Below are 26430 nucleotides of genomic sequence, written 5' to 3' on the forward strand. Positions count from 1 at the left end.
GTGAGTGAGCAGCAGTCTCCATTAGTGATTTATAGAAATCAACAATCTCTACTTTTATAGCTTCCGGATCAGTTAGTCTTTTAAGTGAATGTAGTTCCTGGATCTACTTCCTGTGGACCCTTTCCTTTATCACAAATGTAAAATACCTTGTATTAGAGTAACCTAATTTTATCCATTTAGCTCTAGTTTTTTGTCTTAAGGCTCCTTCTTATAGCATATTCTATTTTTTTAGGCTTTGGATAAGATTCTTCTCCTTCTCAGTCAGCTCATCAGTACAACTAGCATTAATGCTTTTTTAAACTATGAGAAGCTCAGTCATAGCAGTATCAATCTTTTGTTTGATGAATTTAAACTCTTCAATATTAAGTTTCCTGAGTAATGGTCTGAGTTTCTTCAATTTCACCCAGATGTCCTGCATTGTCCACCTGTACACTCTCTGGTTCCAAACTTGATGTACAATACTTAGGAAGGTTTCATGTTCAGCCCACACATTGAAGAACTTAAAAGAAATTCTCTTGTTGCCCTGGTCTACTGTGAGATTCAAGCTCATAGGAGCATGATCAGATATGAAAGGAACATCATATACAATAGTGATATGTCCATATTGCATTATCCATTCATTGTTGCCAAACAATCTATCGATTCTGCTCCAGATTCTATCCATTCCATCTTGTTTGTTAGGCCAAGTGTAGTAATCCCCTTCCCATGCCAATTCATTAATACCTAAATCTTGAACACACTTTGTGAAGTCATAAACCTCATACAAGTGTCCTGGATTTTCGTTGATCCTGTCTTGAAGCTGCAATACATAGTTGAAATTTCCTCTAAGGATCCATGGTTTGTTGGCCCCATGTCCAATCTTAATCAGGTTATCCCACAATTGTTTCCTTTGCTCAATAGTGTTGTATCCATAGACCACTGTAAGTAGACATTCCTGATCTCCTATGATTCCATTGACTAGGCAATGAACAACTTGTGCTTCTGAGATCCAATATTAGCCAAATTCTCCCATTAGTTGCACATGTGTAATTGTGCAAAATTTCCCAGTCTTGGACAATAAGGAAGCACACTTTCTTCATATTATGTTCCTTAACTCGAGTTTCTATGATACCAGCAAGCATTATGTTTTTAGCTTTTTGATAGTTCTTCAGCTCTTTCTACTTGTACCACTTATTGATGCCCCTGACATTCCCTATTAGCCAACTCATAGAGTCTTGTGAGTATCCCCACCTCTATCATGAGGTAGAGAGGAGCTCATACTGGTACTCGTAGAACCTTTATGGAGATTATTCCTATTTAATGGAGATGATAGTAAAGAAAAATTTTCTAAGTTCATCATTGGGCTTTCCACCCCTCTGCCTTTACCTGCTGATCTCATTCTTGTAGCCTCATGTCCAGAAATCTCATGACTCTTTCTAGTCTCATATGACAAGTTAGCTTCATGTGTCACCACTGCTAAGCTAACATGTTCTTGTTGTTGTGCTATGGGAGTTTTTATCGATTCACTTTGTTGGTAGTTTCAACCCCCACTGGTCCTTTATATCTCCATTCATATGTTACTTTCTTTTGTTCTCTTCTTCGTTTTGGCTTCTCATTCTTCTGCATTTTAGGCCCTTTCTGAGCAGGGCATATGTGCCCAATCATCTGGCATTTGTCACAATAGTTAGGTTTCCAATCATACGCCAACTGCTGTTGGAGTTTTCTGCCTCTAGGATCCATAACAGTTATCTCTGTAGGCAGGGTCTTTGTTATATTGACTTCTATCAGCATCCTCGCATAGGAGATTCTTGTTTGCTTGGTAGTGCATTCATCTGCAAATAAAAGTTTTCCAATTGCACTGGCGATCTTACTTAGAGATTCACTACCCCAGCAACTCATAGGTAGTTTAGGGAGTATAACCCATAGAGGGATATCAGCTAGGAATTCCTGGCTTAAATCAAAATCAGGTGTCCATATCTTTACAATTATTGGTCTATTGTTGATGGTGTGTGGACCATCATAGAACACTTTGTGCATATCCACCATTGATTGGAACTTAATCATATAATAACCCTCATCATGTAAGAACAAGTCAGGTTCAGTAATATCTAGCCAATGCAGTGCAATATATCTCTTCATTGTATTATAACCAGGATTTTCTCCAATTATATACGCAATCATCGCCACATTCCATTTCCCCTCTTCTTCCACCACATCCTGAAGTTCTAGTTGCACTACTGGTTGCCTATCAACAACTTGAGGAGGTATGTATCGAAGTGTCATACCATGTGTAGTTACTCGATTCTACTGAAACAAGTTCACCTAGGTTTTTGGCCCTTCTCTGCTATACGAGGGGATTGCTGCTGGAATTGTCTGTTCATGGAGTTTGAAGTAGCAATGTTTGGTACAGTGGCCTCGATTCTGTCGGTAGTATTAGTCTGCTCCTTAAGGATTTCAGTACCAATTTTAGGATATTTGGTCTCATTTCTATGTTTGTTAAGCTCCTTTGTATTTCCCCTTTCTTTGCTACATTACTGTTAGCATTACTCTATTTAGGGTTAGCCATGGCTACTGTTCCATTGGTTTTCTCCCCATATCTAGCTATAACAACATTATCAACTTGCCATATTATCTCCGCTGCACTAAGATTCAATTTCCTGCTCGCTCCAGTGGCAATTGAAGATGATCCTTCTTCACTCATAATCATCTGCGCCATTTGTTGCTCCGGTGGTATTGTCTCTTTTGCTTGGGGTGGAATTGATTTCCTAGGTTGATAACTAGTACTTACTGAGCTGCCAAAAGCAATAATAGGTGATTTCTTTGTCCTTCCTCGTCCGCGACCTCGGCCTCTCCCCATGGAAGTCGCGACCAGCGTACGTTAGCTAACGGGCGCCGAGAGCATGAGAGAGAAAGCCCTTTTACTCTATCAACCTGTTGCCTATCTGTAACAGCATTTCAGTAAAGCCAACATAAAATTTTTATCTCTCTTTCTCTTTCCTTATTTTGTTCTTTGTCTCCCCTTAACTTGTTACTTCTCCATCACTAAGATAAACTCTTTTTATTTTTTCCTCCTAATTTGTCTTGATAATAAAATTTTGATTAAATATGCACATGATACTATTCCATGTAAATATACACGGCCATTATATATATATATATATATATATATATATATTTGACGCATATCCATCTCACCTTTTACTTCTATACTCTCATCCTCTTAGTTATTAATGATTTTGCTCACAAAAACTTTTCCCCTTCCGTGTCAACTTTCTCATATTAATATATCTTGCATGATTCAAATGATAATATGAAACTAAGCATTAAAATACAAGTTAGCATGCTAGAGCTAGAGATCTATAAAAAAAAAAATTAATAAATAGAGATATTATAGATCTTAACAAATGTGAGAAGCATGTTAATTACAGTTGAGCTACATCCACACATCTGAAATAAGGCCTTTCTAAATTAAAGCTACAACGTCAAGAATTTCACTGTCCTAGCGCCCAAATATTAGGATGTAATTGTGGGGTCCATCCTCATAAATGAAAGAAAGAAAAAAAAAAAAGGAAAGGGGTCCATCCCTATAAATGAAAGAAGGAAAATAAGAAAAGGGGTCTATCCCCAAAAATGAAAGAAAGAAAAAGAAGGAAAAGTATGTGCAAATCGTCAAATATGGTAGGCTCCAGAGAGTGAGGCTTCGCCTATAAAAAGAGAGCCTTGTTTCGTAGTGAATTTATGGATTTGAATACTTCTAACACTGAATTCTCTTTTGTAAATTCAACTTGACTTGTACCTGGAACAGAGAAAAAGGGTATCCAATTGAAATCTAGATTTTTCTATTTTTCACTTAGATGTGCTCGGCAGATGCTAAAGCCAGAGCGTGATGGCAAGAATTGATCGAGCGAAGAATCACAGTTCTTAGCTATCACATTCAGAAAGACTACTGACCTAATTTCACTCAATTAACTAAACTATACCCTTACAAAACTTATTAGTACTCCTACACAGTTGTTCAATTTTAATGTCATTCTCAACTCTATTCCTAACTGGGTCTTTGATTTAAGGCCCTTTTGAGGAGGGTATCTTTTTGGTTAATATCAGCCCGGCTCGTATGGAATTCCGGTCTTTCTTAGTTGATAACTTTATTGCAATTTTCAGTACTCTAGTTACTCCTGCACAAGCAACAACAACTATGGATTTGATTGAGGAGCGCTGGGAAGAATGGATCGGGGAGATGCCCTTGAAGATCACTTACCCAACTTTGGAAGGGCATGAGTGGAAAATTGTCACTGATTTGATCCAAAATACACAGGGTGGAGTTACCTTATTGGTGAGTCTTGGCCGAGTTAGTGTTTAAGGAATAAAACCTTATTGTAGGTTCTTTATTATTTAAATAGTGCCAAATTCAAAAATAAAAGGAAAAAGATGCTTGTATGCTCATTAGATTTGCTAACTCAATTGATCTTATTGTGTCTAGATCAGGGTTCCCGAGATTCGGTTCTCATTTCTACACACCAACAAAGAGAAAGAAAGAGTGAGGTTTCACAGACAGGGTATAAGAAAATAATTTGTGAGAAAAATAAAAAGTGAGTGATATTGTAGTGAGTTGGAAATATCAAAAGAGGGTTATTTCTTTTGAGTGTTGTAGTGGTCTTTGGAGTATTTTACTCGGACCTACAAAGTATAAAATTCCTTGCTATAGTAATATCAATTGCTCCTCTCGGGGTCATGGTTTTTTTCCTTATTCAAAAGGGTTTTTCACGTAAAAATTATTGTGTTCTTGTTGTTCTTTTTATTTTTGTTGATTACCATATCTCGGTGCTACGATATTATTCCGCTTTTATTACTAACTCAACGGAAAAAAAATATCCGGAGTAAAGTACGAGGTAGAAAAATTCAACGAAGATAATGGTTTCTCAACATGGCAAAGAATGATGAGGGATCTGGTCATTCAACAAGGATTACACAAGGTACTAGATGTTGATGCCAAAAAACTTAATACTATGAAAGCTGAGGATTGGGCTGACTTGGATGAAAGGGATGCTAGTGCAATCAAGTTGCACTTATTAAATGATGTGGTAAATAACATCATTGATGAAGACACCGCACGTGGCATTTGGACAAGGTTGGAAAGCCTATACATGTCCAAAATGCTGATAAATAAATTGTACGTGAAGAAGCAATTATAGGCCCTACACATAGGTGAAGGTACAATTTTTATATCATATTTAAATGTGTTTAACGGACTAATCACATAGCTCACCAACCTCGGAGTGAAAATCGAGGAAGAAGATAAAGCCATATTGTTATTGAACTTGTTGCCATCATCGTACGATAATTTGGCAATACCCATCCTGCACGGTAAGACTACCATTGAGTTGAAAGACATCATATCGACTCTTCTATTTAATGAGAAGACGAGAAAAATGCTTGAAAATCAAGGACATGCTCTTATCACAGAAGGTAGATGCAGGGGTTATCAAAGGAGTTCGAGCAACTATGGTAGATTCGGAGCTCGTGGGAAGTCTAAGAACCGATCCAAATCAAAAGCCAGAAATTGCTACAATTGTGATCAACCAGGTCACTTCAAAAGAGATTTCCCAAATCCAAGGAAGGGCTAATGTAAAAGAGTGGCCAAAAGAACGACGACAACACAATTGCCATGGTCAAAACAATGATAATGTTGTTCTCTTTATAAATGAGGAAGAGAAATGCATACACTTGTTAGGTCCAAAGTCAGAATGGGTGGTTGATACAACAACATCTTACCATGCCACACCGGTAAGAGATCTTCTTTGTAGATATGTAGCAGGTGATTTCGGCACTGTGATAATGGGTAACACAAGTTAATCAAAGATTGCAGGGATTGGTGACATTTGTATCAAGACGAATGTCAGATGTATATTGGTTCTAAAGGACATGTGACATGTACCTGATTTGCGGATGAACTTGATCTCGGGAATTGGTTTAGACCGAGATGGATACGAGAACTATTTTGCAAATCAAAAGTGGAGACTCACCAAGAGATCATTGGTGATTGCAAAAGGAGTTGCTCGTGGCATGTTGTACAGGACAAATGCAGAAATATGCCAAGGTGAATTGAACGCAGCACAAGATGAGATTTCTGCAGATTTGTGGCACAAAAGAGTATGTCATATGAGTGAGAAGGGATTGCAGATTCTTGCCAAGAAATCACTCATTTTTTATGCCAAAGGTACAAAGGTAAAACCTTATGGCTACTGTTTATTTGGTAAGCAACATAGAGTCTCATTTCAGATATCGTCTGAAAGAAAATTAAATATACTTGATTTGGTATATTCTGATGTTTGTGGTCCAATGAAAACTGAATCGATGGGCGGTAAAAAATATTTTTTTACTTTTATTGATGATGTTTCACGAAAATTATGGGTTTGTATTTTGAAAACCAAAAATCAGGTGTTTCAAGTTTTCCAAAAGTTTCATGCCTTGGTGGAAAGGGAGACATGCCAAAAGCTAAAGCGTCTCCGAAGTGACAATGGAGGTGAGTACACTTCAAGAGAATTTGAAGTGTACTGTTTGAGCCATGGGATCAGACATGAAAAGAGAGTTCCTGGAACCCCACAACACAATGGCATAGTCGCGAGGATGAACCGCACCATTGTTGAGAAGGTGAGAAGCATGCTCAAAATAGCTAGACTAGACTGCCTAAGTCATTCTAGGGTGAAGCAGTTCAGACAACCTGTTACCTAAACAATAGGAGTCCATCAGTTCTATTCGAGTTTTACATCCCAGAGAGAGTTTGGACCAACAAGGAAGTGTCATACTCACATCTAAAGGTGTTCAGTTGTAGAGCTTTTACACATTTACCAAAGGAGCAGAGAACAAAGCTGGATGATAAATATTTTCCCTGCATATTCATCGGATATGGAGATGAAGAGTTCGGGTATAAATTGTGGGATCCTATAAAGAAGAAGTTCATCAGAAGTAGAGATGTAGTCTTCCGAGAAAGTAAAGTTGGAACTGTAGATGACCAGCCAGAGAAGACAACAAATGGTATAATCCCTAACCTTATTACCATTCCTTCTTCTTCTAACTATCCCACAAGTGCATAAAGTACGACCGACGAGGTTGCTGAGCAGGGGGAGCAACCTGGTGAGGTTATTGAGCAGGGGGAGAAACTTGATGATGATGTCGAGCAAGTGGAACACCCCACTCAGGGAGAAGAACAACCTCAACCTCTGAGGAGATCAGAAAATCCAAGGGTAGAGTTATGCAGGTACCCTTCTATAGAGTATGTCCTCATCAATGATGAGGGGGAGCCAGAAAATCTTAAAGAGGTGTTGTCCCATCCAGAAAGGAACCAGTGGATGAAAGCCATGCAAGAAGATATGGAATCTCTACAAAATAATGACACGTACAAGCTGGTTGAACTTCCAAAGGGTAAAAGTCACGCAAATGTAAGTGGGTCTTTAAACTCAAGAAAGATGGAAATGGCAAGCTGGTCAGATACAAAGCTCGATTGGTGGTTATAGGCTTCGAACAGAAGAAAGGTATCGATTTTGATGAAATTTTCTCACCTGTTGTCAAAATGACTTATATTCGAATAATTTTGAGCTTAACAGCTAGCCTAGATCTTGTAGTGGAGCAGTTAGACGTGAAAACTGCATTTCTTCATGGAGATTTGGAATGAGAGATTTATATGGAGCAGCCAGAAGGATTTGAAGTATATAGAAAGAAACACATGGTGTGCAAATTGACTAAGAGTTTTTATGGGTTGAAGCAATCACCAAACAGTGGTACAAGAAGTTTGACTCATTCATGAAAAGTCAAACTTACATAAAAGACATATTATGATCCATGTGTATATTTCAAAAGATTTTCTGATAATAATTTTATTATTTTGTTGTTGTATGTGGATGACATGTTAATTATAGGAAAAGACTAGGAGTTGATCGCAAAGTTGAAGGGAGATTTGTCCAAGTCATTTGATATGAAGGACTTGGGCCCATCACAATAAATTTTGGGTATGAAGATAGTTCGAGAGCGAACAAATAGAAAGTTGCGGCTATCTCAGGAGAAGTACATTGAACGTGTACTGGAACGCTTCAACATAAAGAATGCTAAGCCAGTCAACACACCTCTTGCTAGTCATATGAAGTTAAGCAAGAAGACGTGTCCTACAACAATGGAGAAAAAGGAAAGCATGACCAAAGTTCTTTATTCCTCTGCCGTCGGAAGTTTGATGTATTCAATGGTATGCACAAGACCTGATATTGCTCACGCGGTTGATATTGTCAGCAGGTTTCTTGAAAATCATAGAAGAGGACATTGGGAAGCAGTCAAGTGGATACTCGGGTACTTGAGAGGTACCGCGGGAGATTGTTTGTGCTTTGGAGGATCTGATCCAATCTTGAAGGGCTATACAGATGCTGATATGGCAGGTGACATTGATAATAGAAAATACACTACTGGATATTTGTTTACATTTTTAGGGGGAGCTATATCATGACAGTCGAGGTTGCAGAAGTATGTCGTACTCTCTACAACTGAAGTGGAGTATATTGCCGCTACTGAAGCTGGCAAGGAGATGATATGGTTGAAACCGTTCCTTCAAGAGCTTGGATTGCATCAGAAGGAGTATGTCATCTATTGTGACAGTCAAAGTGCAATAGACCTTAGCAAGAACTCCATGTACCATGCAAGGACCAAACACATCGACGTGAGATATCACTAGATTCGAGAAATGGTAGAGAATGAATCTCTAAAATTCTTGAAGATTTCTACAAGTGAGAATCCCGCTGATATGTTGATCAAGGTGGTACAAAGAGACAAGTTCGAAATGTGCAATGAACTTGTCGGCATGCACTCAAACTAGAAGTCTGGTGTTACCTCTTCCAGGTGAATGAGTGTGGAGTGGAGATTTGTGGGGTCCATCCCCATAAATAAAAGAAAGAAAAAGAAGAAAAGGGGTACATCCCCGTAAATGAAAGAAAGAAAAAGAAGGATGTGGCAAAATAGCAAGTACATTTTTAAAATATTAGTCAAAGTTTATTAATAATAATATTGGAAGGCGAAAAATGTTGAATACTCCAAAATAGATTAAATACGTCCTAGATTAATTACTTGGCCACTTATTGTTATTCCCGCCAATATTGCTGTATTTGTAAATAATAATTCTGCAAAATATAAGTTAACGTAATAAAACAATAATAAATTCGAGCCCACTAAATTCACAATGTTTCCTTAAGAAATTTAATCCCCTCCTAGTACCCAAGGTAATGGATTATTTTCTCCCAGGATAGAACGAATAACACACTGGTGTAGCAGTACTTCAAACCCAGTGTTTCAGCGAACACAAAGTTCGGTAGCAAATCACACTTACAGTTGCTTTGTTTGAAGTTAAAAACAATGCAGAACGAAGGAGTATAAACTCAGAAAATCGTATGGAAATGCTGAGAGGAAGGAGTGCAATGTATAGCCAATTTGTTGAGCGAATTGTGTGTTGTGTGTTGAGTGTTGAGTGTCTTTCTTCAACATCTGCTGCACATATATATAGCAGCCAGTGTTGAAGAAGACCAAACGTCCACCCTCCATGGTGGAGCAAGCATTAGCTTGTTTGTGGAGCAAGCACTTCATGTTTGTGGAGCAAGCACATTCATGGTGGGAAGAGCATTAGGCGGCTGCCAAATGGTCAATACACGGATTGGAAAATATCCGTTACAAATGCGGATAATCTTACGTTAATATTTACTATTAACAAATAAATTTGGTCCAAAAAATTAATCAATCAATCGATCATTTGACCAAATCCAAATCCAAATCCAAATCCGAAGCCGAAGCCGAAGCCGAAGCCGTAGCCGTAGCCGAAGCCGAGCCGAGCGAGCGACGACGACGACGGTGCGAGGCTTACTTTCTTCTTAACTCTTTAAGAGTTACAAGAAGAGCAATTATATATATACCCACCAAAAATTTCTTCCTCTTCCAATATGGGACAATATCTCATTGTCAAGAGGGGGAAACTTAAAATTTTACTCAAAATTTTATTTTCCCTCTATTTCCTATTCACCCTCATTTTAAGAATATTTCATCTTAAAAATAAAACCTCAACAATCCCCCACATGAATGGGGAATGGCTATATCACGGAAGTATGCATAAAAAAATTGTGTGATTTACAAGTAAGGATTAATCGCATCTGGATAAGTAAGTTTCCCTTTGAACTTTCCGTAGTAAACTTATGTCGGATATACTCGGTCAATCGGTAGATTTGATATCTTTGAACCATCGATCTTTAGTGTATACCTAGACAACCATAAGTTACACAATCAACCCTTAACCGTCTTTGGTTCTCATTGTTGTGTTCGTTTCAGCCATGAACACCGCCTGGTTTCATAAGTGCGTAGAGAACTGGCCTTACAAAGTTCTCCTTGAAGCGGCTAACACTTTACACTTACATAGGTGATTCCTAAATGTGTCATCCTGTAGATACACTATTTGATATACCCCGTATCAAATTTAGAAATCATTAAAAAGCCTTAATGCTTTATCCTTGGTACTGAACATTGTCTCATCACGAGAATGGACTAAAATTTTATTTGACAATGTTGAACCGTCATTAATGACTTTGTTTGATCTCCTTGAACCTAGATCTTGGGATCTCCAGTCTTCTAGGTAGAGTTACCGCCACAATGACTTGTTCTCGGCCATAGCCCCATTCCCCTTGATGATTTCTCAACTACCTCTCTAGTTAGGCCTTTTGTAAGTGGATCCGACACATTATCACTTGACTTTACATAGTCAATCGTGATAATTCCTCTAGAGAGTAATTGCCTAACGGTTTTATGTCTTCGTCGTATATGACGAGATTTACCGTTATACATAACGCTCCCAGCCCTTCCAATTGCCGCTTGACTATCACAATGTATGCATATTGGTGCCAACGGTTTGGGCCAAAATGGAATGTCTTCCAAGAAATTCCGGAGCCATTCAGCTTCTTCACCGGCTTTATCTAAGGCTATGAATTCAGCCTCCATTGTAGAGCGGGCAATACATGTTTGTTTGGACGACTTCCAAGATACCGCTCCTCCACCAATAGTGAATACATATCCACTTGTGGACTTAGAATCAGTTGAACCGGTGATCCAATTTGCATCACAGTATCCCTCAATCACCACAGGGAAATTACTGTAGTGCAATTCAAAGTTCTGGGTATGTTCTAAATATCCCAAAACTCGTTTCATTGCCATCCAATAAGATTGGCCTGGATTGCTCGTATATCGACTCAGTTTACTTATAGCACAAGCTATATCTGGTCGTGTACAATTCATGATATACATTAAGCATCCCAACACACGAGCATAATCCAATTGTGATATGCTTTGGCCTTTATTCTTTGCTAATGCAAGATTCACGTCAATTGGAGTCTTTGCAATTTTAAAGCCCAAGTGATTGAATTTTTCAAGTACTGTCTTAATATAATGAGATTGTGACAATGCCAGACCTTGAGGAGTCTTATGGATCTTAATTCTCAGAATTAAATCAGCAACTCCCAAGTCTTTCATATCAAACTTGCTATTGAGCATACGCTTAGTAGCATTTATGTTGGCAATGTCATTACTCATTATCAGCATATCATCCACATATAGGCAAACAATGACTATGTGATTTGGAACATTTTTAATGTACACACATTTATCACATTCATTTATTTTAAAACCATTTGACAACATTGTTTGGTCAAATTTCGCATGCCATTGTTTGGGTGCTTGTTTTAGTCCGTAAAGAGACTTAACAAGTCTACATACCTTCTTTTCTTTACCTGGAACCACAAACCCTTCAGGTTGTTCCATGTAAATTTCTTCCTCCAACTCTCCATTTAAGAAGGCCGTCTTAACATCCATTTGATGAATTTCAAGACCATACACTGCAGCTAATGTTACTAACATCCGTATGGACGTAATTCTTGTAACTGGAGAGTATGTATCAAAGTAGTTTAGACCTTCTCGTTGTCTATACCCTTTGACTACGAGCCTTACCTTGAATTTATCAATAGTGCCATCATCTTTGATTTTTCTTTTAAAAATCCATTTAGAACCCAAAGGTTTATTTTCAGGAGGAAGATCAACCAATTCCCATGTATGGTTGTTCAATATGGATTCTATTTCACTATTGACTGCCTCTTTCCAAAACAATGATTCCGAAGAAGTCATAGCTTCTTTAAATGTTTGAGGCTCATTCTCCAATAAGAAAGTCACAAAATCTGGTCCAAATGAAGTAGACGTCCTTTGACGTTTACTGCGTCTTGGATCCTCCTGATTATATGTACTTTCTTTTGTTTCTTCCCGAGATCGTTTAGATCCTTCACCAAACGACTCACATTCCTTTTTATACGGATATATATTTTCAAAGAACTCAGCATTATCTGATTCTATAACCGTATTATTATGAATGTCGGGATTTTCTGATTTATGAACCAGAAATCGATATGCTTTACTATTTGTCGCATATCCTATGAAAACACAATCAACGGTTTTCGGTCCTATCTTTACCCTTTTGGGTTTAGGAACTTGCACTTTTGCCAAACACCCCCACACTTTAAAGTAATTCAAGTTGGGCTTCCTTCCTTTCCATTTTTCATATGGAATGGATTGTGTTTTGCTATGGGGTACTCGATTTAATATTCGATTAGCCGTAAGAATGGCTTCCCCCACAAGTTCTGTGGCAAACCAGAACTTATCAACAACGCATTCATCATCTCCTTTAATGTGCGATTCTTTCTTTCCGCAATCTCATTAGATTGGGGCGTGTAAGGGGCTGTTGTTTGATGAATAATTCCATATTCTAAACATATTTCTTCAAAAGGAGATTCATATTCACCACCCCTATCACTTCTTATCATTTTTACTTTCTTGTTAAGTTGCGTTTCAACTTCATTTTTGTATTGCCTGAATGCGTCTATTGCTTCATCTTTACTATTCAGTAAGTAAACATAGCAATATCGAGTACCATCGTCAATAAAAGTTATGAAATACTTCTTTCCACCGCGAGATGGTATTGACTTCATGTCACAAATATCTGTGTGAATTAAGTCTAAAGGATTTGAATTCCTTTCAACTGACTTATAAGGATGTTTAACATACTTAGATTCCACACATGTTTGACATTTTGATTTTTCGCATTCAAACTTGGGCAGTACTTCCAAGTTAATCATTTTTCGCAAGGTTTTATAATTGACATGACCCAAACGTACATGCCATAAATCATTTGACTCAAGTAAGTAAGAAGAAGCTGAAATATTATTATTATTTTCAACAACCATTACATTTAGATTGAAAAGGCCCTCGGTGAGGTAACCTTTTCCTACAAATATTTCATTCTTACTAATGACAACTTTATTGGACACAAAAACGCACTTAAAACTGTGCTTAACAAGAAGTCCAGTAGAGACTAAATTCTTTCTCATTTCGGGAACATGAAGGACATTGTTCAAAGTCATGACCTTGCCAGAAGTCATTTTCAGAAATATCTTTCCATATCCTTCAACTTTTGCTGTTGAAGCATTTCCCATATAAACTGTCTCTCCGGGTTCAGCAAGAGCATAAGTAGCAAAAGCCTCTCTAACTGCACAAACATGGCGAGTGGCTCCTGAATCAAACCACCACAGTTTGGGATTTTCCACCAAGTTACATTCAGAAAGTATGGCACATAAGTTATCAACATCATCATGGTTTACTACCATGTTTGCTTGACCTCTTTTCTTGTCTTTCTTCGGAGCACGACACTCCGTAGACTTGTGTCCAGTTTTTTCACAGTTGTAGCAGTTTCCACTGAACCGCTTCTTGCTTGGGTTGTATTTCGGACCAGAAGCCTTCTTCCTCTTTTTGTTAGCTTCAACAATATTTGCTCCCATTATTGTTGAATTTCCACGGCCTCTCCTTTCAGCAGCTTTATTGTCCTCTTCGATTCTCAACCGAACAATGAGATCTTCAAGGGACATTTCCTTTCGTTTGTGTTTCAAATAATTTTTGAAGTCCTTCCACAACGGAGGCAACTTCTCAATCATTGCTGCTACTTGGAATGCTTCGTTGATGACAAGACCTTCAGCAAGTAGATCATGAATAATCACTTGCAATTCCTGGACTTGGGTAATAACAGACTTGCTATCTACCATTTTGTAGTCCAAAATTTTGCGGCAACAAATTTCTTCATCCCGGCATCTTCAGTTTTATATTTCTTTTCAAGCGCATTCCACAATTCTTTTGACGTCTCCATGCTACTGTATACATTATACAGATTATCATCCAGTCCGCTAAGAATATAATTCTTGCATAAAAAATCAGAATGCTTCCACGCTTCAATCACGAGAAAGCGTTCATTCTCTGGAGTTTTATCTGGCAGATCAGGAACATCTTCCTTGATGAACTTCTGTAGACATAACGTAGTTAGATAGAAGAACATCTTCTGCTGCCAGCGCTTGAAATCAATCCCGGAAAATTTTTCGGGTTTTTCTGCCGGTGCCAACGCCGGTGTTCGGCTTGTCGATGTGTTGGCAGTTACCATCGGAACAGCTTGGTTTTCGTTTTCAGTCATCATCTTTTCTGTAAAAGAATGACACAAACAAACGTTTAATACACGTTTTCAAACTGGAGTAAAAATCACGTAGATTTTAATATCCAACAAAACGCCACGAAGGCTTAACTCTCCAAAACGGGAGTACACAAACCACAAAGGTTTTAGTTTGCAGAATAATAAGAATAACACAAATACAGAAATAAATAATAAATTCCTTAAGATTGTTATTCCCGCCAATATTGTTGTATTTGTAAATAATAATTCTGCAAAATATAAGTTAACGTAATGAAACAATAATAAATTCGAGCCCACTGAATTCACAGCCGAAGCCGAAGCCGAGCGAGCGACGACGACGGCGCGAGGCTTGCTTTCTTCTTAACTCTTTAAGAGCTGCAAGAAGAGCAATTATATATATACCCACCAAAAATGTCTTCCTCTTCCAATATGGGACAATGTCTCATTGTCAAGAGGGGGAACTTAAAATTTTACTCAAAATTTTATTTTTCCTCCATTTCCCATTCACCCTCATTTTAAGAATATTTCATCTTAAAAACAAAACCTCAACACTTATTTCATTCAAATACAATGGCATGAAAATAACAAAGATTTTTGTTTCTCACTTGCCTAACCAAATATTTACAACGCTATTGTAAATTCGTACCTTCCAAATATTTGAGTACGAAACTACCGGTATATATCTCCTAACTAAATCCTAATTTAAGGAACCTCGAGCATTCTAATTGCATATTGACTATATATACTTATAGGGAAGATGATATAGATATATATAGATTGTTCGAAAGAGACAATATAACCAGAAGTATTTTAAATAGTATAACTCCATAGATGCATGTCAGCAGCTTCCACATAATCTCCAACTTCTACGAAGTGAGGTGGAGGCAGCATTAATCCTTCCGCCATACTCGCTAGAAATCCCGGCATACAAAAAAGAGCTTCCTCATCCATAAAAAACTTATCATTTTCTAGCGTTTCAGGAGTAGTGCCAGCACATGATTCTCCTGAAATTGTTTCTGACTCAGATGGCCGGAAAGCCTCGGCAGCCTCCGCCGCCGCTCTCTGAATATCCTTAGCGTCGGTAGAAGCTGGGATAGGCAACTTCCAAACAGAGTCTGCAAAGTTCAAGCAAGCAGAACGACTCCTCAATGCAATAGCTGCCACGTCATGAGCTCTGGCCGCCATTTCTGCAATGGGGTAAGTTCCAAGCCATATTCTTGATTTCTTATTTGGTAGTCTCATTTCACAAACCCATTTGTCTGAGTTCCTCTTCCTCACTCCCCTGTATACTGGGTGTCTAGTTTCGTGAAACTTCTTCCTCCCTGCTCGCTTCTTGGGGTTATTTGAAGCTAACAAAACTTCCTCATCAGAAAGATTAGCTCTATTACATGGGGAGCTGCTGTTATCAGAAAGTGATGAAGATTCAGTAAGTGAGTCGGAGTAATAACTTCGAAAGATATCCATTCTTGATCACTGATATATATATATTCAGAGAGTAAAGAGTACAGTCTAGTAGTGTTGGATGTTTGGTCAGTTGGAGGTTTTTTCTTTTCTGGTCAATATGAAAGGCGAGCGTCTATATATAGGGGAAGTAAGCTATGATAACTGAAACAATAATAAAGCTAAAAAAGGTTGATGACGCGGGCGAAAGAACACGGTAGGTAATTGGAGGGGACAGGCTGGATATTTTTAGAAATGTCCTAAGCCCAGCGTTTTTGGGACAAGTGGATTGGTTTGAGAGAAAAGTAAATTCCAAGTCTTAAGTGTGTCCAACTCCAGTGGGTTTTTGCTGATGTGGCAACTTCTCAATCTTTCTACTTTCTGCTTCTGTTCCTTCCTTCCTTCCTTTTTTGGAATAATATTGCTTATATAGAGTATTAGGATTACTTACGCTGCTACCGACAAATCTTTGACATTTGAAAATGATAAAACTGAAGTAATTGTTTGTTTAAAATAATTAGATTTAAATCATATGCACCTATAATATAAATTCTTTTTAGTATTATTAGTGAATTTTAACTTATTTTAGAATATTACTAGTTACTATATTTACCAAATTACTAATTAATGCTTTGAGATTTATAGATAATTATAGTAAATGACAATGATTCTGTAAATATTATTTTTAAACAATGATTCTCTAAATATTATTTTTAAAAGTGTGTAACCACACGCACTTTATCAAACTAAGCAAAGCAAATGTCACGTATATATAAGTTTAGTGAACGATCACATATATTTAAAATATTATTAGTTTTGAGTAGGTTCAAGTGTCTAGAAAAAACCGCTGGAAACCCAATCTCGAACTTCAAGTATCTATTTGTAAATCGGCCAAAGAAAAACTAACATTTCTTAGCCCAATTCATCATCTTCTTTTTTTTCCTTCTAATTGTGTATCCATTCCACGATAAAGTATACCAAATGAAGGTTTACTGAATGATAAATAATAGATCAAAAAGTATATACATCTTAATTAACCTACATGTGTAGAGTTTATTTTCTAGCTAAGGGCACATGCATGTTGAACTCCACTTGTCAAACACGTGTCGAATCAAAGTAAGATGCTCAATTATATATTGTATATAAACTAGTTGTAACTTGAAATATAATATGTTGTTATTTTGACATCGAAAAAGGGTCAAAAATGCTCCTTAAATAATGAAAATAGCTCAATTTTGCCCTCATTTCACCTATTGGGCCATAAATGTCCTTAACGTTAGTTTTTGGACTCAAAATTACATCTATATCTAACAGAAGGGCCAACAATACCCCTAACGTATTGAAAATGGCTCAAAAATATTCTCCGTTAACCTTTTGGTCCGCAAATGCCCCTAACATTTGTTTTTGGGCTCAATCTTACCCTTATATATAACAGAACTAACCTGGTCAATTTTTTGACTTTAACTTCGCCATGTGACAGTTTCTTAATCCGTCACGTATATTATTTGTATTAAATAAACCCAACTGTATCTTTTAAAATATTCAACGACCCTGACCCGCTCCTATATATATGGACGGTCGGCTAAAAATAATTACATTCGCTAGTTAAATATATAAAAAAATATACATTGATTATATATAAAAATATGTATATTATACATTAATATTTTAATATATATTTTACATGATATTATTTTTAGGAGAAATCATACGGTGTACTTTTTCCTATTAATTATGATCTATAACTCGAATTTATTAAGCAAATCTGACAATGGAACGACAATTTTTGCTAATATTTTAGCTCTATCGTTATATATTAAAACACTATTAGTTCTCATTGAAAAGATCATGTGAAGTCCATTAATGTGCTAAGCAGTTGGATATGTATATAATTAAAGGTTTTAAATAATTTTCTTTTCATATGTTTCTTTGTTTCTCCTTTAGAATCATATAAATAAAACATTATCATTTTTATGTTTGCAAATTAAAATTTATATTTGTTAAACTTATTAAGATTTGCAAAATTTGAAGGGAAAGCTACACCGTATAATTTCTCCTAAAAATAATATCATGCAAAATATATATTAAAATATTAATGTATAATATACATATTTTTATATATAATCACTGTATATTTTTTTATATATTTAACTAGCGAACGTAATTATTTTTATCCGACCGTCCAAATATATAGGAGCGGGTCAAGATCGTTGAATATTTTAAAAGATACATGTGAGTTTATTTAATAAAATAATACACGTGGCAGATTAAGAAAATGTCGCATAGCGAAGTTAAAGTCAAAAAATTGACCAGGTTAGTTCTGTTATATATATGGGTAAGTTTGAGCCCAAAAACAAACGTTAGGGACATTTGCGGACCAAAAGGTTAACGGAAGGTATTTCTGAGCCATTTTCAATACGTTAGGGGTATTGTTGGCCCTTCTGTTAGATATAGGGGTAAGTTTGAGTCCAAAAACTAATGTTAAGGGCATTTATGACCCAATAGGTGGAAGGAAGGCAAAATTGAGCCATTTTCAATACCTTAGGGACATTTTTGGTCCTTTTCCTCTTTGATATTGTGATAATAAATAGGAGGAAGTAATATTCGAAGTCAAGATCAAGAACGGACATGAGCTGAAAGCTACGTAAACATTCAAATTCTTCGAGAAGAAGATAGTAGAAGGTGAAGCATTAATTCCTTTTGGAGTTGTTTGGTAGGACTAAATGACAAATCTTAGTTGTATCCTAGGAGAGTCCGAATGTATTCATGTTTGAAGGTTAAAGTTAGAAAACTGACCTTTCAAATATTTGAAGCCATCTATGTTTACTGACCTACACCCAATCATTCACTCGCACTAACACACGGTTTTGACAGTTTATATCATTTGCAACTCCACCTTTGCAAGAAATGAAAGAAACGAGTGGACCACGTGTAACAGTTTTAGGAAATAGGAATCTTGTTGTTCCCCTCATTTTCTTCTACTGGACTAGGAAATAGGATATTAATATTATTGTACTAACCTACAAATTTGGATTCTTCCGTAAGCAAGAAAAAAAGCTAGTACCAACTTCGACCCAGAAGAAGAATGAAATGATAGTTGCTTTACCAGATCCATGATTTTATGGCCAAATATATGGGGTAAGTAAATTCATGATTTATTCGCCAAACTAGTTATTATATATATATATATATATATATATATAATTGGTCCAATATTATTTGTCGGAACCCATGCTTCAAAAAGACTAAATGGTGTACTTAGTTGAATGCTGAGTTATTTACCTAGAGGAGCAACGATCAAATTCCATTTAATACACTCCCAACAATCTCCCCTTGAACTAGGTTTCACATGACCCATCGCCGTTTATGGGCTAATTTGAAGATTAACTATGTGTCACCCACATGATCCGAGTATTTACGGTCACCGAAGTCCAATGAGAGATTGTGTATGCTTCTTTGAAGCTATGGGTAAAGGTAGTGAACCGGTCCATAAACGGGCAAAGACACTAAGCCGGGCCCTATGCCATATCCATACTCGTCTCGCGAAACCATTGGCTCTTATACTAGTTATTAGGCTAAAACGGTCCAAAAATACTTTTAACATGGTATGATATTATCTACTTTGGGCCAAGCCTGCACGGTTTTCCCCAAAAGGTCTCACACCATTAAGAGTATCCAACTTCTTATACATATCTTATTTTTCTTTTCTACTTTTTACGTGATACTTTGTTCATACACTCCCAACACTCAAAGGGGAGAACATAGATTGTCCGAAAGAAGCAATAATCAGAACTATTTATATAGTATAACTCCATAGAGTCATGTCGGCAACAACTTCCACATTATCTCCAACTTCTAAGTAATGAGGTGGAGATAACATTAGTCCTTTCGCCATACTCGCTAGCAATCCCGGCATGCAGAAGAGCGTTTCCTCATCCATAAAAAAACTTATTACTTTCTAGTATTTCAGCAGATTCTCCTGAAACTCTTTCTGACTGTTCAGATGTCTGAAAAGTCTCGGCTGTTGCTAGAAGCGGACCCAGAATTTATAGGTGGCGGGGCACCACTAAGGCAAAAAAAAAAGAAATGGGCAACTGGGTAGTAGCTGAATATGGGCCTTTGGGCTGACCATATTCTCCAACTAAAATATGGGTCATTGGGCTATCATATCAAATTGTCCAACTGAAAAACATAGTAAAAAAACATGGGAAGCAGAAATGTGTAGTAGCTGAGAATCGAACTCAGGTATTTGGCTTTAAAATAGCGACTCCTACCAGTGCCCCCAGAGTGCTTTTGTGTCTTAAGGGGTCCCAGAGAACTATATATCATATTTTTAAGGTATATATACATATATATAGATAATTTTTTCCAAAGTTACCGGGAGCCGGTTGATGGATTGTGTATAGGTGTTTGTAACATGCAGTGGAAGACAATAACAATCCTATGAAGATCTTTTCGTGTTTAAAATTTATTTACATGTCAAAAATCGGATCTAAGACGTACCTGGTGAAGAGAGCCTCGTTTCAGAATTTTCTTCGATAGTGTGAAGACTCTATGCGTATCCACACCGAGACCGATCCTTACTATCAATTCTTTGATCAATAAAACCGGCGAATGAAATTGAACAAAATATTGTGCTGAAATTTTTCTCAAAAATCTCAACTCAATAATAGAAGAACAAGAAACACTTTTCTTGTAATAATATTTTCTCTCTTGGCTTGTGTTGCACTCTTACTTTCATAAAGTGATTTTTCTTCTCAAAAATTGTTGCGGCCAATTTTCTCTCTCACCCTAATCTATAAAATCACCTATAAACCATTTTTTTATTTGGTTGAGGTAATGATTTACTCAGGGTAAAAGTCATTTCCAAAAATAACTTTTTTGGAATTTTTCTAAAGAAAAATCGGCAACCCATTCTTAATGGGTTTGAGTCTGCCGAATTCTACTTGGACTTTCCATGTAGTCCAACGTCAAAGTTGGTATTGTAATGATACCAAATCCATTTCAATTTTGGATTTTCTTATAAGTCATTAATTAATATTTTGCAAAGTTCAAATTCCATAACCAATGGATTTCATGTAGTCGGCGTCTCTTATGGGATATACAATCCAATTTCAAATTGGATACTTTATTAATATCTATATATAAATATCAATTATGACTATTAAATATATATCATATAAATATTTCAACCAAGAGATACTATTTAATTTTCTATTCTAAATAGAAAACTTCAATTCGTTCACAATATTAATCATATCCTCTGTGCTAACAAAGAATATAATAATATTTCATTTGGACTAATAACTAAATTTATTTAACTAATTAAATTCTTTAATTTAATTATCAAATAATAAAGTAATTAATCCTTTAGCAAAGATCAGAATACTCGTTAGTGTGCGACCCCATAGGTTCATTACTAAGCCGGTAGTAAATTAACCACATCAATATACTAATCGAGGGTGGCGTCTAGCAATACTCCTTAACGACCGGATAACATGAAGTATACAATTTACTCTCAAGAATCCGTAGAAGAATAATATAGTAATTCCTTCTGTCCTTATAGCTCTGGGTCACCCTAGGATATGGTTCAACTGTTAAATCCTAATAGGCGACCAACTATGTGTTCATGTCAAATATAATCGACTATTGAATGACCTAAGAAACTCTTTTCTTCTTTCACTCAATTGCCGTGGCCAAGATCTTAGTTTGGTCGTTTATAATTCATGACAACATGGAGCTTAAACTCATTACCAAGAATTTGACAGATTCCATCTTGACCAATCACTAATTCTACAAGTATTTAATCGTACCCAATATCATTTTAACTATTGTCCTAGAGCCATATGTATCTAGTATCAAAGCACAATAAATAGCTTGTCAATTACTATGACGATCTCAGGTCAAAGGAAACTCTTACATCACATTCTTCAAGAGAATATCCTATTGACAGTTTATGGTAATTCTAACAATTAGGAATTATCCAATGAGTCGGTTCAATAATCATATCTCTATATGCATCATCTATCTATGTGATTTAGTTAATGAGATCAACTAATCTTTATCCAATAAAGACGATCATATAAATATTGATCTAACCGGATTACTAATGTCCAAATTAATAATCCTATGATCAAGAACAAATTTAGATTAAATTATAAGAAATTTCACTCTCATTATCATGATCTCTATCACAATGTCAAGTTTCAAAATTTAATCAAGGACCTTATCAAGTTAATCAAACAATTAATAATAACTATGATAAAATAATATCATATGCCATATATTTTTATATCAAATAACGTTCACAAAAATATGTTCAAATCATCAAATATGAGATTGGATTTAAGGCATATCTACTATATCCCTAACACCGGTGATCCCTCCTCTCCATGTGGGTCCGCTTCTGGCCTCAGCCGCCGCTTTCTGAATATCCTTGGCATCGATTGAGCAGAGGCAGATTTACGTGGAGGGGGTGGGGTACATGCACTCATGCTCTCCTCCCTAGGCTATGTATAAACAGTACTAATTTTATAATTATCGATATAGATATGTTTGTGACTATCCATGCTCAATTGACTACCTTGGTTCATTGGTAAGTTGGTGTCCCTATGTACTCTGAGGTCAAGGGTTTGATCCTCTGTCCTTTTTGCTAAAAACATGGCCCACATTTTTAGGAGAAATTTGGGTATATACTAATATATCAAATCCATATTCCTAAAAGCAAACTTCACAGTCTAGTTTGTTTCCCTTTCCTTTTCTGTATTAAGTTTTGTTTTTTAAAGTTTCTTTTGGCTAAAAACATGGCCCACGTTTTTAGGAGGAATTTGGGTATATACTAATATATCAAATCCCTAATTCCTAAAAGCAAACTTCACAGTCTGTCTCCCTCTCAACTCTCTCTCTATCTATCGGCTCTAGCATCTGTAAATGAATTCTTCAAGAAGCAACATTTCTTCTCCATGACCACGTTCCTGTAAAATTCTCAGCCTCAGGTATCTAACTATTCTCTCCTTACTCTGTATTTTAATTCTCTCGCTGCAGCTTTATTGAATAACTTGCTCAAATCCAAACACAATTAAAGTGTCAAATATACATGTACAGAACTACAAATGCCTAATTTTTGTGCTATAACTTCTTCATCTGTTGACTGACATGCTTTAATATGATTGATTTAAATATAACAATTTATTTGAATTAAGATAGATTAAATAGAAGTATGAATATTTAATTTTGTAGGAACGATCCATAAAATTAAAATGAATAGATTTTTCACCAAGCCGAAAAATAATACACCCATATTCTTAAAATTCTGGATATTCCTCTGCGGTTGAGGCAGGAATAGGCAACTTCCGAGCAGAGTCTGCGAAGTTCAAGCAAACACAGAACGGCCCGTTAATGCAATAGCCGCCACGTCATGCGCTCTAGCCGCCATTTCTGCAGAAGGGAAAGTGCCAAGCCATATTCTTGATTTCTTGTTTGGTTCTCTGACTTCAGAAACCCATTTGTCTGAATTCCTCTCCCTCAGTCCCCTGTACACTGGGTGTCGAGTTTCTCGAAACTTCTTTCTCCCTGCTCGCTTCTTGGGGTTATTCGAAGCTAACATAACTTCTTCATCAGAAAGATCAGCTCTATTAATGCAGGAGCTGCTATTGTTAGACACTGGTGATGATTCGAGCACTTCTAAAGGCCACAAATCAGACTGATGATGCTGTAGGAAGTGGGTCAAAGTAATAGCTTTGAGAAACATTCATTTTATTTTTTGGTAAGAGGGAAACCCACAGCCGCTACAACCTCTGTCACAGCGGCTGCCCTTCGGGTGAGCACTTTGTGGTGAACACTTTGTTCGTATTGGGTAAATATACCCCTGTGTAATAACCTGCAAATCACACAAAAAATATAGACCGCACTAAGCAAGCCCCGTGCGACAGATTCAGACTCAGAGAGGCTTTGCGGTGGATAGATCCGGCGTTCCATGTGAAAGTGGCCAAACCCAACTGGGCTGTCCCTTCGAGACAAAAATATCCTTTTGCGATCAAGAAATATCCATTCTTGATCGCGCTGATATTGAGAGTTACTAATCCTAATATACTCCTAGTAGTGTTATATTATATGTTGTTTAGTTTGACGTTTTTGCTTTTTGGTGAATGTGAAAAGTTGGGTTCTAAATATATAGTGGAAGTAGGATACTAGGATTACGCTTCTATATATATAGACTAGTTTTTGGACGCTATGCCTTATAGAAATAAAAATTTAAAAGCACATAAATAATATCAATAAGTTGGTTTTAGTTTAGAATAAATAAATAAAAAACGATAATATTGATCCTATTTAAGCACAAAAAAGAAAATATTATTCCGCAAAATTATCCAGTGGGTTGTAAGTATTAATCGAAATATGAATAAGCAATGAACTGTTTACCTACTAAATGCATATTGGCAGGACTTCATATCCAAAAGAACGGTTATATTGAAGATGTCAATCCATTTATGATGTTAGACATTATACCAAAAAACTATATTTTGCTTTCTTTCGGCCAAACAAAATACTCAATAATATTTACAAAAATGAAATATGAAATAGTTATAACCTAATTTGTCTAATTTATGAAAACTGTAAGTACGACATCCATCCGCCATTATTACAAGTTTGATATATAAATCACATAGACAATTATAATTAATTCTTGGAAAAGAATGTCATTTATTAGAATGAATTAATAAGAGTTTAGTATTACCTAAAAATCAATCTAAACGTACATATGTTACTGCAAAATACGAATACTCTTTCTTTTATCACGCTAGCACCTACTTGGTGATTGCCTTTTAATCTTTCTGAATTATACTTCCATTTTAAAATCTTTTATGGCAACTATTCTTTGTTAAAAAACTTTAACCGACTGTTACATAGAATGATCAGTATTTTTTAGACATTCCAAAAAAGATAACAATAAATCAATATTTTTTTCTTCCCCTTTTTTCTCTTCTATATATTTCCTTTTTCATTTTCTAAATAAAGGACTGACATTCATTGAAATGACAAAAAAAGATACAGAAACCAAGGCTAAAGACTCTTTCTAGACCGAATGAGTAAAAGAAAGAAAAAAGCACAAAAGGTTAATATGTTATTAATTACCTGCTCTCGGTGATAACTGTTGCTCAACGCTATTGATCGATAGACAGGAAAGGAGAACTTAGCCACTTCTTCAGTCTTTGTTATCTAAAGTCCAAACATATAGTTGCAAAAAATTTAGGTCCTAACGTAACAACCAATAACAAATTTTGACAATGATGGAAATGAAATCCAACAAATTTAGCTATAAAAAAAAAAAAATATAATTCAATTTTAAATAAAAGAAAATCCCACCTTGAAATGGAACTACTTTATTTCGATGTAGTAAGATATTTCGAGCTTTCATATATAACATCAACTTTTTTCTCTTCAATTACGAATTACTTTGATTCAAGAATTCGTTCAAATGGTAGATATTTTTCTTTTTCTGAATTGTGCAACAAAAACAATGAAAACTGAAGGAAGCCGGCAAATAAGAATTTGTCACAATAATGAAATATGATATACACCTTATAACCCCATTAATTATCTATTTCTTACTTTTCACGTTTTGAGATCCTTATAGTTTTAATGTGTCATTAAATAGCAATGAAGAGTGACTATTCAAATAGACTTTTCATTCTGTAAATGAATCTGGTCTATAATTTATATTGAATACGTTAAAACACTTCAAATACATCAGTTTTGTACTAAGAGAAATTCTTTTTCTAATTTAATATTTATTGTTGTACATTTATATCTTTGTACGAAAATGTTATTGGATTAGTTTTTGATTGAGGGGCAAAAATATCATTCAACTTTATGGCACTTTGAATTTTCCCACTTATGATAAATCAATTATTTGCACACCAAATTAAATAAAAGAAAGTAAGACAAAAATAATGATTACATCTTAAACAAATGAATGAAAATTTGAAAAAAGTAAAATGATAGATAAATAATTACTTTAAAGAGGAACTCTTTTGGCTTTGTGAATCTGATTACTAAGGATGAGAAAAAGGTTAGATGGGATAATATCAAGACAAGAATTAAAACGCCCAATTTTTAACCTTTTAAAAGATAATTATGGAATCAATTTTGGTAAACTGTAATGATCATGGACACTTGCAAATCTTAAAGAGGTTTAAAACTCCATTCCCATAACTTTGCTTCCTGATCGACCTAGTCTTCTTCTCACCGTCCCTTTTTACGTCTTCCACTCCCAGTTCTCCGAGGCTCTGACCCATCTTATATTTCCTCTACTTGAAGCATAGAGTTACTAGCCTCTCTGTTTTATATATTTAGATGATAAGCAAACTGGTGTAGCTTTTGAGCTTCCAAGTTAAAAAATATTATTATTACTTAGTTGAAAAATAAAAATGATTTTATCTTAA

The 26430-nt window shown here is 35.9% G+C and overlaps 3 protein-coding genes and 1 pseudogene across 3 annotated transcripts; all 4 read right to left on the reverse strand.

The window, feature by feature from the left end:
• Window positions 1-295: 295 nt before the first annotated feature.
• Window positions 296-1378, reverse strand: LOC138908077 (uncharacterized). The gene is made up of 2 exons (XM_070198716.1): window positions 1366-1378; window positions 296-981 (listed from the first exon to the last, which is right to left on the reverse strand). Exons 1-2 carry the CDS (start codon window positions 1376-1378, stop codon window positions 296-298), a joined length of 699 nt encoding a protein of 232 aa, XP_070054817.1.
• Window positions 1379-1494: 116 nt separating this feature from the next.
• Window positions 1495-2262, reverse strand: LOC117273815 (uncharacterized). Its single transcript, XM_033653009.1, has one exon. It carries the CDS (start codon window positions 2260-2262, stop codon window positions 1495-1497), a length of 768 nt encoding a protein of 255 aa, XP_033508900.1.
• A 12807-nt stretch (window positions 2263-15069) lies between these two features.
• LOC104103290 (dehydration-responsive element-binding protein 1D-like) lies at window positions 15070-16086 on the reverse strand. The gene has a single exon (XM_009611187.4). The coding sequence runs from the start codon at window positions 16007-16009 to the stop codon at window positions 15356-15358; it is 654 nt and encodes a 217-aa protein (XP_009609482.1). The 5' UTR covers window positions 16010-16086; the 3' UTR covers window positions 15070-15355.
• Window positions 16087-19752: 3666 nt separating this feature from the next.
• Window positions 19753-24181, reverse strand: LOC104103291 (dehydration-responsive element-binding protein 1D-like; annotated as a pseudogene).
• Between the last annotated feature and the right edge of the window lie 2249 nt (window positions 24182-26430).

This window comes from Nicotiana tomentosiformis, chromosome 3, assembly GCF_000390325.3.
Source record: "Nicotiana tomentosiformis chromosome 3, ASM39032v3, whole genome shotgun sequence".
In the NCBI taxonomy this organism is placed as follows: domain Eukaryota; kingdom Viridiplantae; phylum Streptophyta; class Magnoliopsida; order Solanales; family Solanaceae; genus Nicotiana; species Nicotiana tomentosiformis.